The sequence below is a fragment of the Saccopteryx leptura genome, chromosome 5 (genome assembly GCF_036850995.1).
Source record: "Saccopteryx leptura isolate mSacLep1 chromosome 5, mSacLep1_pri_phased_curated, whole genome shotgun sequence".
NCBI classification, from domain to species: domain Eukaryota; kingdom Metazoa; phylum Chordata; class Mammalia; order Chiroptera; family Emballonuridae; genus Saccopteryx; species Saccopteryx leptura.
Window position 1 is genome coordinate 196,336,342 of NC_089507.1, and position 13,313 is coordinate 196,349,654.

A 13,313-nucleotide genomic window follows, 5' to 3' on the forward strand; every position below is an offset into this window, starting at 1 on the left:
AGAGAGAGCAAGAAAATATAAAGACTCAAGATCAGTAACATGTTATTATCATCTGGTTTGGGTAGAAAGTTCTAATAGTTTCCAGAAAAACACAAGCCATGAAAAAAAGTGTGTTTTCTGAGGCAGAAAGAGATTTGGGCTCCAGCAGGCAGTGGTGCTGTCTGGGATCTCCTGCGGCCTCGGAGGCCCCTCCCGGGTGGAGTAAGGGCGCCCCGCAGCCTTGCCTCCCTCCCTCCCTCCTGCTGCCTTCCACACGGGCGGCAGGTCCGAGAGCATGGAAATTGCTCTGCAGCTTGGTCTCGGGTCTGATCCATAAATAGGCCCTGTGCACAGCCATTCCTAAAGGCACAGAGGAGGTATCCTCGCTCTTTCCTCAGAGAAACAGAAGAACCTCACAATGCAAGGGACAGCTAGATATCCTCCAGTATCTATTGTCTCATATTTTTAAGGAATAGAGCCCCCAATTTTAGCTGGTATATTGCGGCCCAGAATAAAGATCGTTTTCCCCAGCCTCCTTTGCCAGGGAGATGAATGAGTTGTCAGCGGAATGTGTGTGCAACTTGCAAGTGTTCTTAAAAGGAAATGTTTTTCTCTTTCCTCCTTCCTGCTGGCAGGAATGTAGATGTGATGGCTGAAGCATGAGCAGCCATCTTAGAATACAAGGCCAACCTTAGAACAAAGGCTACAAATGGCAGAGCAATAAGGTAGGAAGGGCCTGGGTCTCAACACCATGGTGTGCCACACCCAATCTGGACTATCGACTAGACTTTTAGAGCAGAAGAAAAGAAACATCTGGATTGGTTAAGCCACTGGTATTTGGGGTAAAGACGATCCTTAAAGTCAAAATTACCTTGAAAATCTCTTAAGTTAAGAAGAGAAGTAAAAGATAATCCAAAGCATTAAAAGTGAGAATCCCATTCAGTGTGTGAGCCTTTGCCACTGAAACACAAGTGACCCTTCCACAAGCCAACCTGACCCCGAGGATCAAGCTTGAGGCCCTCAGCCTGTCTTACGAACCTACCAGGCTAGGCACCTGGGTCAAAGCCTGGGCCTGGGGCATCCACACTAAGAGGTGTGAGGACGAGAGGCCAGGGACGACGCGGGAAAAGCCAGGGTCAGGCCAAATGGACTTGGGTTTCCCTGGGGAGATGATGAGCTGGAGGTCCAGAGGGACCAGGCAGAAATGCGCCGGCACCCAGGTTGGTGAACAGGCGCCACCTGGTGGTCAGTTCAGGAACGGTGCCTCTCAGTGTCCACTGGGGGCTCAGCTGGAACCCCTTCCACAATCTTCCTCAACACCCGTAACTACCCCTCATTTAAAATTAACAGTGTCATTTCATATAGAGATACAGTTTCTTCGGCTACACAAAGAAGAGGGACAAAACCATCATTGTAGCTTCCTGGTTTTATTGAGTGGTCGTCCCAACGCTCCACCACCCCACCATGAGATGACATCACCTGGGAAGCTCGGCCCCGCCCCCAGAGATGCGGATTGAATTGATCTGGATGTTGACTGGGCATCACGGCTCTTCCTGCTTGCTCTGCAAAGGCAGCTTCCCCACAAGCCTTTCAGCACCCCTTTCCCTTGCTGCGATCACTGTTCTTAGCCCTTCCTTTGCAGGACTGCTGCCGGCGAGTGTCCCCCAGGGGAGCACAGATGCCTGCTAGCCCACCCAGGCCTCTGCACCTGGCACCTGGAGCCCACGACTTCCTGGTCTTTCTTCATTCTCTTGGCTGCCTCACATCAAGCATGTAGGCCTCATTTTTCTCAGTATTCTATTACCTGAAAGAGAACAGTGGCTCTGAACTGCTTGAGATCACTTATGAAAGTGATGGGTTTTGTTTGTTTTTTATCCTGAAACATGTATGTACCCAGTTGTGCTCAGATCTGTAGGTAACACTGGAAGTTTTGACTGTTCAGCTCTATCGGTTCCTGAGTCCTCACAATGACTTGACCTCCTGCAGTATCTGTTTTTTGACGAGATGAGTGAATGGGGGCACAGAGTGGTTAAGTAACTTGCCCAAGGTCACACAGCCAGTAAATGTGTGGGGAGGGGCTGGGTTAGAACCCAAGCATTTCCAACTGACCTAAGCCTCCGTTTCCCCTCTGAGTAAGGAGGCCGGTACCAGTCCCTATCCTGTAGGGGAGTTAGAGGTACATGTGAGATTTGAAAGCACATAGTAGGTGCTCATTAAAAAAGTTGTCATTTATACGATCACGGGCATCCATCCACCCACCCAGGTGGCTCAGCCTCGTGTGCAGGTATCAGGGTGGGCTTCGATGGGCACCTAGAAGTTCAGGGTGGGCCTCGATGGGCGCCTAGAAGTTCGGGGAGCCCCCAAGCCCAGGGGGTCTGGTCTTGCCTTGCTCAGCTCTTCCTTACCAACATCTAATCAGAGCCCCCGCCCTACTTCCTCTGGCTCATCAAGTCTGCTTTCGATTTTGTTTCTTTCGAAAGATACACATGAAAGTTTCATTTTCTTTTTCTCCACAAAATTCATCAGTTTGGACTAGCTGGGCCTCTGTTTTCTGGGGTGTGGACAGCTGACACCTGCTGGGCGGAGTCAGCCTCCAGTCACAGCTGCCAGAGCCCCAGGCTTGGCCGCAGAAGAACACCCATCCTCGCCCTGGCCCACCCTCTCAAGGCCACAGAGCAGGAGCCGGCCACCGCATCCATCCGCAAGTCTCCCTGGGCGCCCAGGAGCTGCTGACGGCATGGCCCAGGCGGCTGACCCAGGCGGGACAGGTATTTTCTTCCTTCCAAGGAACAGTGGGAATCTCGGGTGGGGCGGAGACTGGCACTCCTTTGCTTGGCCCAGATCACAGCCATGATGGCGACCCTACCCTGGAGCACCCGGAAAGGAGGAGAGCACAGGCTGGCCCACAGGCCTGCTCTGCCCTGGGCACCTGGCAGCACCTCGCCAGGCACTTCACGACACCCTCAGTGGTGAGCGCAGTGATGTTTCCATTCATGCATGAGGTGATTGACTGAGGCCTTGAGAGGTGAAATGACTCACTGGGGGGGTCAGTGCTCGGCTTCACATTCATTTTGAGAAACAAGAGAAGTCGCCTTGAAAAGAGGTGTGGGTTTCCCCTGTGACATTCTTCCCTCAGCAGCAGTCACTGCTGGGAGTGAGTGGCTGTGTTCTAGGGCCTCCGGGGCTCTGGGCTGTGGGGGGTGGGCAGGGTTGGGGGGGTGATTGTTGTTATCATTAGCTCATTTGAGCCTCACCACTGTCTTTGAAGTAGCTGCTATTACCTCCACTTCACAGACGGAGAAACTGAGGCACGGAGAAGTCACACAGCTAGAAGGTGGCGGAGCTGGGATTTACCCCCAGGCAGCCAGCCCTCAGATAACACGAAGGAGAAAAGGAGGGTTTGCTGGGGTGGGGTGAGGGCAAGGTTTGCCCAGGGCCCCAGACTGGTTCCCAGGTTCCTGTCCTACTTCCCCAAGTGGGATACGCAGGTGCTGGTCAAGGGCACTTGGTAACCAACTTTTACTTCTTCCCTGGTGGGTTTTCCTTTCTTTACCAACTCGTGATTTTTATCTCGTCCATTTCACAACTTCCTATTTGCTAGAGGTCTCAGCGCCTGCGGCAGGGCCTGCCATCGGGCCAGACCCACTATGGGGCCGGCCTTCCTTCATGCGTATCTAGGATCTCACCTCTCCTTTGCAGTCAGGGAGCTGGTGGAGGGCAGGAGGAGGCTCACCCAGGGGCAAGTTTTTCAAGGATCAAAACTCTTTGCGGTCCTTGCCAGTTGGCTCAGTGGTAGAGTGGAAGTCCGGGTTCAATTCCCAGCCAGGGCACACAGGAGAGGCGTCCATCTGCTTCTCCCCTTCCCCCTCACCTTTCTCTCTTTCTCTTCCCCTCCTGCAGCCAAGGCTCCATCGGAGCAAGTTGGCCCGGGCACTGAGGATGGCTCCATGGCCTCCGCCTCAGGCGCTAGAACGGCTCCTGTAGCAGCGGGGCAGCACCCCAAATGAGAAGAGCATCGCCCCCTAGTGGGCATGCCGGGTGGATCCCGGTTGGGCGCATGCGGGAATCTGTCTCTCTGCCTCCCCACTTCTCACTTCAGAAAAATACAAACAAAACAAAAACCTCTTTGCAAGACAAGGCAAAACAAGTGTGTGGTTGATTGTACAAAGATGGGTGAAGGGGTGGGCATGCCCAGGTATTCTAATTGCACTTCACCTCCTGGCAAGGACAACAACACTTGACCTCAAAGGCAAGCTGCAGCCTCCAGCTGTAGAGTCCAGACCTGGGTTTTCCCTTCCCCCACAGTACTGCCACCAAAGGACCTGAGGAACACCCAGGAGGCAGAGGATCAGACAGGGCCAGCACCCTGGAGGGAGACCCAGACCTCCCTAGAAGGGCCCTACTTTGCATTTCCCTTGGGGTTCTTGGGGGCAGACAGTTCCTGGCGATGGGCTAGGCTGCCACCCATAGGGGCCCTTTGCAGCTCCCTGGGTGCTGGGGCGCCGTGTCTGCACCATCCTGTCCTCACACGTTCTGCAGAGCGGCTGGCTTGGTCTGTGGGACCCTGCCCGGGAGGAGGCGGAAGCAGAGAAGAGGGGACTCGAGAGAGCCAGGAGCAGCATTCTTCGGCTCCCTGGGGGGCACCAGGGAGAGAGATGTTTCTCCTGTCAGGCTCTGGCTTGGATGAGTGGCACACCCCTGGTCCCCTGATGAGGATGGCGAGCCCAAGGGGAAGGCCACCTTCAAAGGGCGGAGGAGGCTGGTATCTGGGAACAGTGGCATGCCTCCCGGGCTGGGGTCTCTATCCCACTGCCCTTCCCCTTCCCCCCACTCCCTCTACTCCCCTCCCCCTCTCTCCTGCTCTCCGGCCCTCACTCTCCCACCCTGCCCCCTCCACTCCCCTCTGCTCTGAGGACCCCTGAGAACTAAGTGTCCTCCTGCCCGGGAGCCACTCAGAGCAGCTGGAGGACACATGAAAAGCCTGGCACCTCCTCTGGCTACCAGACTGTCCAGCCCAGGTCATTTCTAACCAGCCCACGTGCCCCTCGCTGAATAGAGGTTTTGTTGGCAGGTGTCTGCTTGCATCTCTACCCCAGGTCTTTGTCACGGGGGCCTCCCCTGCCTTCAAGTCTCCAGTCCAGGCTGCCACGTGGGGCACTCAGCTCTCTCCCTGCCCTTCTCCTCTCCCAGACCTCGAGCAGAAGATCCTGCAGGTGTTGAGAGATGCTGGCTCCCCTGTGAAGACTGCTCAGCTGGCAAAGGAATGCCAAGTGACCAAGAAGAAAGTCAACCAAGTTCTCTACCGAATGAAGGAAGAGTTGCAAGTGGCCTCTGTGGGCCTCGCCATGTGGTGCTTGGGCGAGGGTGGAACTGGAGAAACAGCTCCCACAAAGCTGGCCCGGCCCAGCCATGGTAACCTGCCATCTTGGGGGGGGCAGGTGGGACCCAGCACCAGCAGCCCCGGCCACTGGCAAGCCTGGATTTGGGCCTGGGTTTGAACACAGCCTCTGCCCCTCGGGGGTGCATAATGTCCCCTCCCCGTGCCTTGACTTCCTTTTCCGGCCAATGGAGATCACAGTAGGGCTGCTTTGTAGAGTTGCAAGAGGATTAGATGCAAAGGGTTCAGCCTCGTGGCAGCACATAGTAGGTGCTCAGCGAAATATAATAATAAGAACAGAAAGTAATGAAGATGACAATAACAGCGATAATCATAAAAATAACAGAACAAACCTATCACGTTAGATACTCTTATCTAGTTCAGTAGGCCACAGACCAGAAGAGCGACGTTTGTCAAGTACTTACAATGGGCTGGCCTGGCTGGTGCCCACGGTTCACCCCCTGCCCCAGAGAAGTGAGGTGGCAGGGGAGCCACAGCTGGAAAGGGAGGCAGGGCAGGATTTGAAGTCACATCTACTGAACCCTAGATTCATCTGGGAGTCTCTGTCCCCTCTCCTGTTCCTCCACCCCCTGACGCGTCTTTCTTTCTCCAGTAGAGAGGCCCCAGCGGGACACCGTTGCAGTTCAGGAAAAACATGGCTCTCAGCTCACTGAGCAGCGTAAGCATCCCGATTTCCTTACAGGTCCTGGAACGAGAGTCTCCTTTCCTCTGACCCCCAAACTCTCCGTGGCCACTTGAGATGTTTGAGTGTTCGAGGGCCTTGACCCGCCCACTGGGAGGCTCCCACAAGGTGCTCAGAGGCCACACTCAGCCTCCACAGTGGTCCTCAGGGCAACTCTGGGCAGTTTGTTCATGAAGGTTGTACAGGGTTGGGGCCGGGCACAGAGGGGCTGGGTCCGCCCGGGGTCACACAGCTGGCGAGCAGCGGAGCAGACGCAGACCCTGGGGGTCCTCCTTACCCATCTGCTGTCCTGCCTCCCAGAGGAAAGGATCTACACATTTCTGGAATCCGGTGGGCCCTGTAAGGCTCTGGTCATCGCCAAGTCCCTGGGGATGAAGACGGCAAAAGAAGTCAACCCGGACTTGTATACCATGAAGGAGAAGCGCCTTCTGGACTACGACAAGAATGCGCGTGCCTGGGCGATTTACCAACCAGGTACGCCCTCCCCTGCCTCCCACAGCTGCGCAGGGCCGAGGAGGAGACACCCTCATGCCCAGCAGCTGGTCCTGGCTGGGCATCCTGCTAGGCACTTGACCTGATCCAAACCTTCAGAACCTGCCAGAAACTCGCAGTGGTCTTGCCGGCCCCGTCACTGGTTCCAGGAGGAAGGGGTATACTGGGGGGAATGACAAGGGAGGACTTCCTGAAGGCGTGACCGAGGTGTACTCACAGAAGGCAAGGGGCTGGGAGGGGGCGGTCCACTCCTGACTGTACCAGTCCCGGGTGGAAGGCTCAGCCTGCATCTGCTAACAGTCTTCTGTAAGCCCTTGGCCCAGCGTGGAATTTTGAAGTTGCTGGAGGAGAAGACCAGGCTGGGCTTTTCCTCCAGCCGCAGGGGTGTCCCAGGGTGACTTATCTATAAGGGGCATCAGGCACAGGGCCTAGAGCCCACAATCCTTTCACAAGCCCTCAGAAGTGTTCTGATTTCTCTTAAAATCAGAAGGAAAAAAGTGAGCGTTATAATAATAATGAATAGCTAATAATGACTCTAGCCTAAATTATATTTGTCTTTATTCTAATGCAGTTCATAACATGTCATTTTAAATGTTTGTTTTTAATGGAGGAGGGTGCCCACAAGAGCCTGTCATCCACGAAGGTGGGAATGTGGCCCTGTGTGGGCGGTCAGCAAAGCCCCAGGCAAGGGCCCACCTGGCCCACACGGGGTAGACGTCCCTTCTCACTGAGACCCTCGGTTCTCCCTGGCTGGTGGAGGACACACAGGGAGAGTGACCTGAACTGATGATGTCCAAGGGAGGGTCATCAGAGATGCTTGTGGCATCTGTCAAACGTGCCAGTTCCTGGGTCCCACCCAGCACCTACTGACCCAGCTCTCGCGGGGTGGGCACCTGGAAGTCTGTGTTTCCAAGGTTTCCGGGAGACTCTGGTGCTGCCAGCTGGCCTTTGCAACCTCTGACTCCTCGAGAGGTGCAGAGGGATTGAGTGAAGTATTTATTTTGCAGAAGCTTCTAGAGAAATAAGTCAGTCCACCACAGTCATTTACCAACAAAACCCACTCAACATGATCTGTCAGAACGGACCAAACAGCCACATTTCCGTCCAGAACTCTGAAGCCATCCAGATTGGACATGGGAACATCATGGTGAGACAGACGGCCTCTGGGGAGCATGGTGAGTCCTCCGAGAGACACCAGAGGCAGGGACCTCTGAGGGCAGCCGCTGTTTGGGTGGGTGCAGGGAACAGGGCCACTCAGCTCGCCAAGGAGAAAGGGCGGCTTTCGGATCGCCAAGGTGCTCCATCCTGGCCTCCTGAAAACAAGGATGTCTTTTTTTTTTGCACCTGGATCAAACCCCACCTGATTTCCCTTCATTCTGATACCTTTTGCCTCATTTTCCAGGGGACCCAATATTTTTCCATGAGAAGCAGTTCAGTTCACTGTCCCTCAGTAGACTAACACAAGGGGTCATTGCAGTGTTTTGTTTATTCTGAGACACAGTTTTATTCCCACACTTTAACATCTCAGAAATTGGAATGCGTCTCACCAGCGGCATCCTAATTTTGATGAAATATGGTCCTGCCAGACACTGTAGTGAGAGGGGACAGGACCACCCCTCAGTCCAGCCGTGGGACACAAGTGACAGCATCAGCCCCAAAGTTGAAAACACTCCCTGTGACCTCAAGAGAACCCACTGTGGGCCTCCATTTCTCCAACTCTGAGATGAGGAACTTTGTTCTAGAATCTAGATCAACATTTGCCCAACTTCAGTCCTCTGAGCTCCCCCGCCCAGTTCTGGCCACGCCCATGTCCAATTATTGACTTAATGTTCTTGACTTATTTCCCTTACATTCTACTCAAATTCATTTTAAAGTAAATTTGTATAACATTACCTTATGCTGAAAACCAGGGAGGTCACCATAAAAATAAATACTGAGAAAATAAAGGTGTCAGACGCTCTGAGCACTCATTAAAGATGCATTAACACCCAAAGGGGACTCTCCCGAGGGACTCAGAGGACCAAGAAAAACCAGGAAGCCAGGATGTGCTCACTGTTTGGGTTGTGAGTGCCCCAAGGTCATCCCGGGCGCCAGTCATAGAAACACGAGGAACCCCCAGCTAACTGTTCTGCTGGGCCCACCTATCTGATGGAGTCCACCCAGGGCTTCATGTGTGTGCATGTTGGGAGGGTCAGGGGGTGAAGGTCAGAGGTCATATTCCTGTGTTTCCTGCCAGGTTCCACGGTTCCCCTCTACCTCCCTCCACCGGCACCAGCTGATCCCTCAACTCAGGGTTCCCTGGCTGAATCCTGGGGGTCCCAGGACATCTGCGTGGAGAGGTCCGTGCTCAGACGGGTCCAGCTGGGACACAGCAATGAGATGACCCTTCACAGCACACTGGCCACGGACCCTGGCCAGAGGCCCTCCATCAGCCCCCCAGGTAGCTGCGAATCCTATGCCAGCCCACCCCTTTTAGCTCTTCACTGGGCGGAACCTAAAACGGACTTTGCAGGGAGAAAGGCACGGGAGGAAGTTCCTGTCCCTCCACCAGGGTCTGCGCCACCGAGCAGAGCGGGTGGGGCTTTCAGGCTAGCACTTGGCTCCCACCCCTACATCCCTCAGAAGACCTCAGTGGTTTCATCTGCGCAATGGGCATGCAGCAGCGGAGACTGGGCCAGCTGAAGCTGGGACACAGATGGCCAGCTGGGATGGCATCCCAGGAGGCTGGAGGACAGGAGACCCCTAACTACCTGGTGCCCTACCGAGCACTGTCGACGGGGACCAGAGGGCCCAGGGTGATCCTCCTGGTCACTGGTAACCCAGAGACAGGCCGGGGGAGAAAGCCAGCAGAGAGTCCTGCCTGGCCCAGGAAAGCCAGGGACACAGTTTCCGGAGGTTGGGGGAGCGCGGGGGGTCTGACAGCAAGGGGGCTCAAGCTGCTGGGCTGCTGGGTGCGGGCAGTGGGCAGTGGGCAGCGGGCAGCAGAGGAAGGAGGGGCAGGAGGCGACGGAGGAGAGGTGGTCGAGTCCCAGAGACAGCCTGGAGGACCAGGTCAGCTGGGCAGCAGGAGGAGGGGGACCCAAGCTGGCCCACCTCGGGGGAGGGAGGGGGCCACGGAGCCTGGAGCCCGGGCAGGTGGACAAAGTGTGCAGGGACGACACAGAGGGGGGTCGGCGGGGGGAAATTCAGGGAGAAGAGACTGCCATGGAGGACTTGAACGCCAGGCTGGGGATCAGTCTCCGGGCCCCCGCCCAGCTGCTCACACCCATCCCGCAACTCTCTTCGGCTGACCCACAGTCTCTGCCGCCACTGATGGCCCGGACTCCTCGTTCGAAACCCCAGTGCCCACACCGGGACCTCACTCCGAGGGGAAAGAGGACGTGGCCCAGAGAGTCTGCATCAGTTTCTGCTCCCTGGAGGAGACCACCATTGGCAACAGCAACAGAATGCGTGTCAGCCTGGGGGCAGCTGGCCTGAGGGGAGGGGCGGAGCCTGAGGTCAGCAGCCGGTCCCCCGGGGAGCCGACAGAGGCCACAGGTGAGCCTGGGCGCGGTGGGACCCCTGCGCGTTTTCTCTCTCATCATTCATTCATTTGTTCATTCGTTCGATCAGCAGCCTTGCACAAGCCTTCGACTTCCCTCTGTCTGGGGGAGGGGTGTGCAGGGTCATACAGTAAAGACGGTGTTAGAGGGAGTGCGTTTAGATCTCTCTAACCTGAGACCTAACCCATCCTGAGCGCTGAGCCTGTTTCTCCACCTGTAAAATGATAACAATAAGAATAGCTTGCTCAGGCCAATTGCCTGTGACACTGCCCTTCCTTGGAACCTTCCAGAACATGATACTCATTCTTTATTCTCACCCATCTGCCCTTAGTCACACAGTCCACTGGTTCTTCCCAAAAAGGAATGTGGTGGCCACCTCCTGCCATCTTTCAGAGTTTAGGAAGAAGCAGTTCAGGAATGCATTCACCGATCCTATCCTCACCATCACCCTCAAATGCTCCCTCACCGGGGAAGACAGTCATGAGCAAAATAGACCAGACAAATGTTTCCTGCTCATGGGGATTGTAGTCCAGTAGGGAATAGAAACAAATCACAGAGCAATCAAGCTTTCCAAAGAAAGACCAGCACTGTACAAAACAGAAAACCTGGAGAGCGGCAGGCAGTGTCACGATGGGAAGAGCTGCCTTCGCCAGGCAGTAGAGAAGGCTCTTGGAGGAGGAGGCACCTGAGGCAGCCAAGCAAAGATCTGGAGACAGCAGTGCAGGTGGAGGCAACAGCATGAGCAAAGGCCCTGAGGTGGGAATCGAGGGTGACCTGTTCAGACAGCAAGGGGGTGAGAACTGATGAGCAAGGGCAGTGTCTCTCAGAGCTAGGAAGCCTGAAAGAAATTTTCAGATCTTATCTGAAGTGAGCTGTGGAGCCGCTGGAAGGTTTTAGCAGGTGCAACGCACAGTTTCAGAGTCTCCATGAAGACAATCTGGGGACAGCAAAGGGGGAGTTTGGGGGAAGCAGGGAATTGCTGTAATGGTCCAGGTTAGAAAGAACAGGGCCTCTGAAATGGGGACATGAGGCCAGGCCTGTGTCTGAGGACAGTGGCCTGGGTCCTGGTGAGCGAAGTTGCCTTGGCTAGTCAAGGCAAGGCGGCTCACACGCACCTCTGGCTCGCTCTCTTCCCCAGCCCCTCAGTCTGAAGCTGCAGAGCCCAGAGGTGAGCTCCCTCACGACGCTGGCCAGGCTGATCCCGACATGTCCACGTTCACCGCCCATCTGGAAGCTGTGACTCTTGAAAGCAGAGGTCCAGATGCCACGGAAGACGGCCCCTGAGTGGACTGACCTCAGCATGAGGTCCTGAGGACGTGGGGTTCAGAACACACAGCCCCAGGGCGAAACACTCCGACAGATGCTGGGAGAGAGAGCCACCAGTGGCAGGGTGTGGGGAAGGGGCTCGTCCCATGGGCTGAAATTGCTCAGCCTACAGGGGGCAAAGTTATCTCGACCACCACGGGGACCTGGGCCCCCGAGTTACCCTCGCCTGGGGTATCCGGTGCGCCACCAAGTCTAGGAGCTTGAAATCAGCTTCGGCTCACAGCTTCTGGCCGCGTCTCCCCTCTGTGGTGAGCTGAAAACCCACTGCGTGCCTCCAAGCTTCCCCACGGTCTGTGGTTAACCAGGCCCCTGTCAGCAACGATCAGAAAGCATCTCCGCGCCCCGCCTGCGCTCCCACCACCAGCCCAAACCAGAACGCCCATTCCGCCAGTGAGACTTCCTCTCTGTGTCATTAATTTGTCATAAACATGCTGCCACAGCATTGTCTGCCGTTCATGGGGACTGGAGGTGGAGGTCAACTCTGGTCTCTTCAGGAAGAAAATTGGCTAGCTACCATTAAGAGCAGAGAATGATTAAGTGTGTCCATCCCCCACTCCTGGCCGTCACTAGTACACCCACCCCCCATGTTCCCTTCTCTGGGCACACAGACCTTGCCGCCCCAGAAGTTGGGCAGGGGGCAGGTGTGGGGAGGAGGAATTTGTCGCAGAAGTTAGAAGTGATTTTCCAAAACCACCATGACCTTCTCACAAAGGAAGTTCTATTTCCTTATCCCACCTTCCCTGCTGGTCTCAGGTGAGCCCAGATATAACTCTTCACCTGTGGGGTTTTGGCAGACCGACAGCATTAGAAGCTTACAGCAAAAAAAGAGTCTAGGGAGTAATTCAGGAGCATTTGGGCTGCAAATGACAGACACTCAGCTACATAGTCTTAAAAAGGGGAATCTATTCTCTGATGCAATAGAAAAATCTAGGGATACTCGCTTCAGGAATGGCTGGATCCAGGGATTCAAGCACTATTTTTAGGCCCCTTTCTCTCCATTTCTGACTCTGTGTGGCCACCAGTTGCCCAAGGCTTATGGCCTGCCAACTTAGCAACCGAAGCAGGAAGGAGACTCTTCAAGCAAAATGCTGCTGGTAGAAGGTTCCAGGGAGGATTCTGATTGATTGAGCCTGATTCACACGCTGACTCTGGAACCAATCAGGGAGAAGAAAGTACTTTGATTGACTGATGTGGTGGGGGAAGTGAGGTCATCCACCTAGGCCTATTCCCCAGGAAGGAGAGGGCGGGGAAAGGAGCTGAGCTGGCAAAGGGCAGGTGTCTACTTCAGGCAGGGGGTGTGGGTGCTTCTTCCTAGGGTTCTCTGAACACGGAAGGGCTTTCTTTATTGAAGGAAAGAGAAAGCACTTCATTTGAGAGACGGTCATGAAGTTGAGTCACTCCGTGGATTTGTGTCGGCGCCCGGTCATTTAACCCTCTCTGTGCATCTGTTCCTATTTCATACAACACCAAGAATTCTTCTCTGCCTCTTTCACAGAATGTTTGGAGGACAAGGTGCAATCAGTGGATCTATGTGGCTTAAAATGGGGGAGTATGTATGGTGGGCAGGTATGGGACCGTTAGTAGCCTGTAAATTACAGAGAAGTTCTACTCAAGTTGAATTATATAAGGTCTACCGGAAAGTTCTGTCTGTTTTTGGAATAAAACAAAATACAAATTTTTCTTACATCAATAAACTTTATTAAATAATATAATTGCCATTATTATTAATGATTTCTTGCCAGTGTGAGGGCAATTTGTATATCCCATATTTGAAAAATGTTTTTATCTTTTGATGTGAAAAATTGAACCAGTGCTTGTTTGATATCTTCTTTATTTTTGAATTTTTTGCTCTTCAAAAAATTTTGTAAGGACAAAAACAAGTGATAGTCGGCGG

At 54.4% G+C, this 13,313-nt stretch overlaps 1 protein-coding gene across 2 annotated transcripts; it reads left to right on the plus strand.

The window, feature by feature from the left end:
• The first annotated feature begins 2,514 nt into the window (after positions 1-2,514).
• Positions 2,515-13,044, plus strand: ZBP1 (Z-DNA binding protein 1). Of its 2 annotated transcripts, none has more exons than XM_066385802.1 (8): positions 2,515-2,747; positions 5,170-5,391; positions 5,970-6,035; positions 6,360-6,533; positions 7,559-7,726; positions 8,788-8,991; positions 9,849-10,088; positions 11,232-13,044. In XM_066385802.1, the coding sequence occupies exons 1-8, from the start codon at positions 2,717-2,719 to the stop codon at positions 11,375-11,377; spliced, it is 1,251 nt and encodes a 416-aa protein (XP_066241899.1). In that variant the 5' UTR covers positions 2,515-2,716; the 3' UTR covers positions 11,378-13,044. The 2 variants fall into 2 exon arrangements, with proteins under 2 accessions (XP_066241899.1, XP_066241900.1); XM_066385803.1 differs by having other exon boundaries at positions 5,973-6,035.
• The last annotated feature ends 269 nt before the right edge of the window (positions 13,045-13,313 follow it).

Coding starts and splice junctions, on each gene's coding strand:
- ZBP1 (XM_066385802.1), top strand. CDS start 2,717: ATGGCCCAGGCGGCTGACCCAGGCGGGACAG. Junction 6,534..7,558: donor CTGGGCGATTTACCAACCAG/GTACGCCCTCCC, acceptor TTTATTTTGCAG/AAGCTTCTAGAGAAATAAGT. Junction 7,727..8,787: donor GACGGCCTCTGGGGAGCATG/GTGAGTCCTCCG, acceptor GTTTCCTGCCAG/GTTCCACGGTTCCCCTCTAC.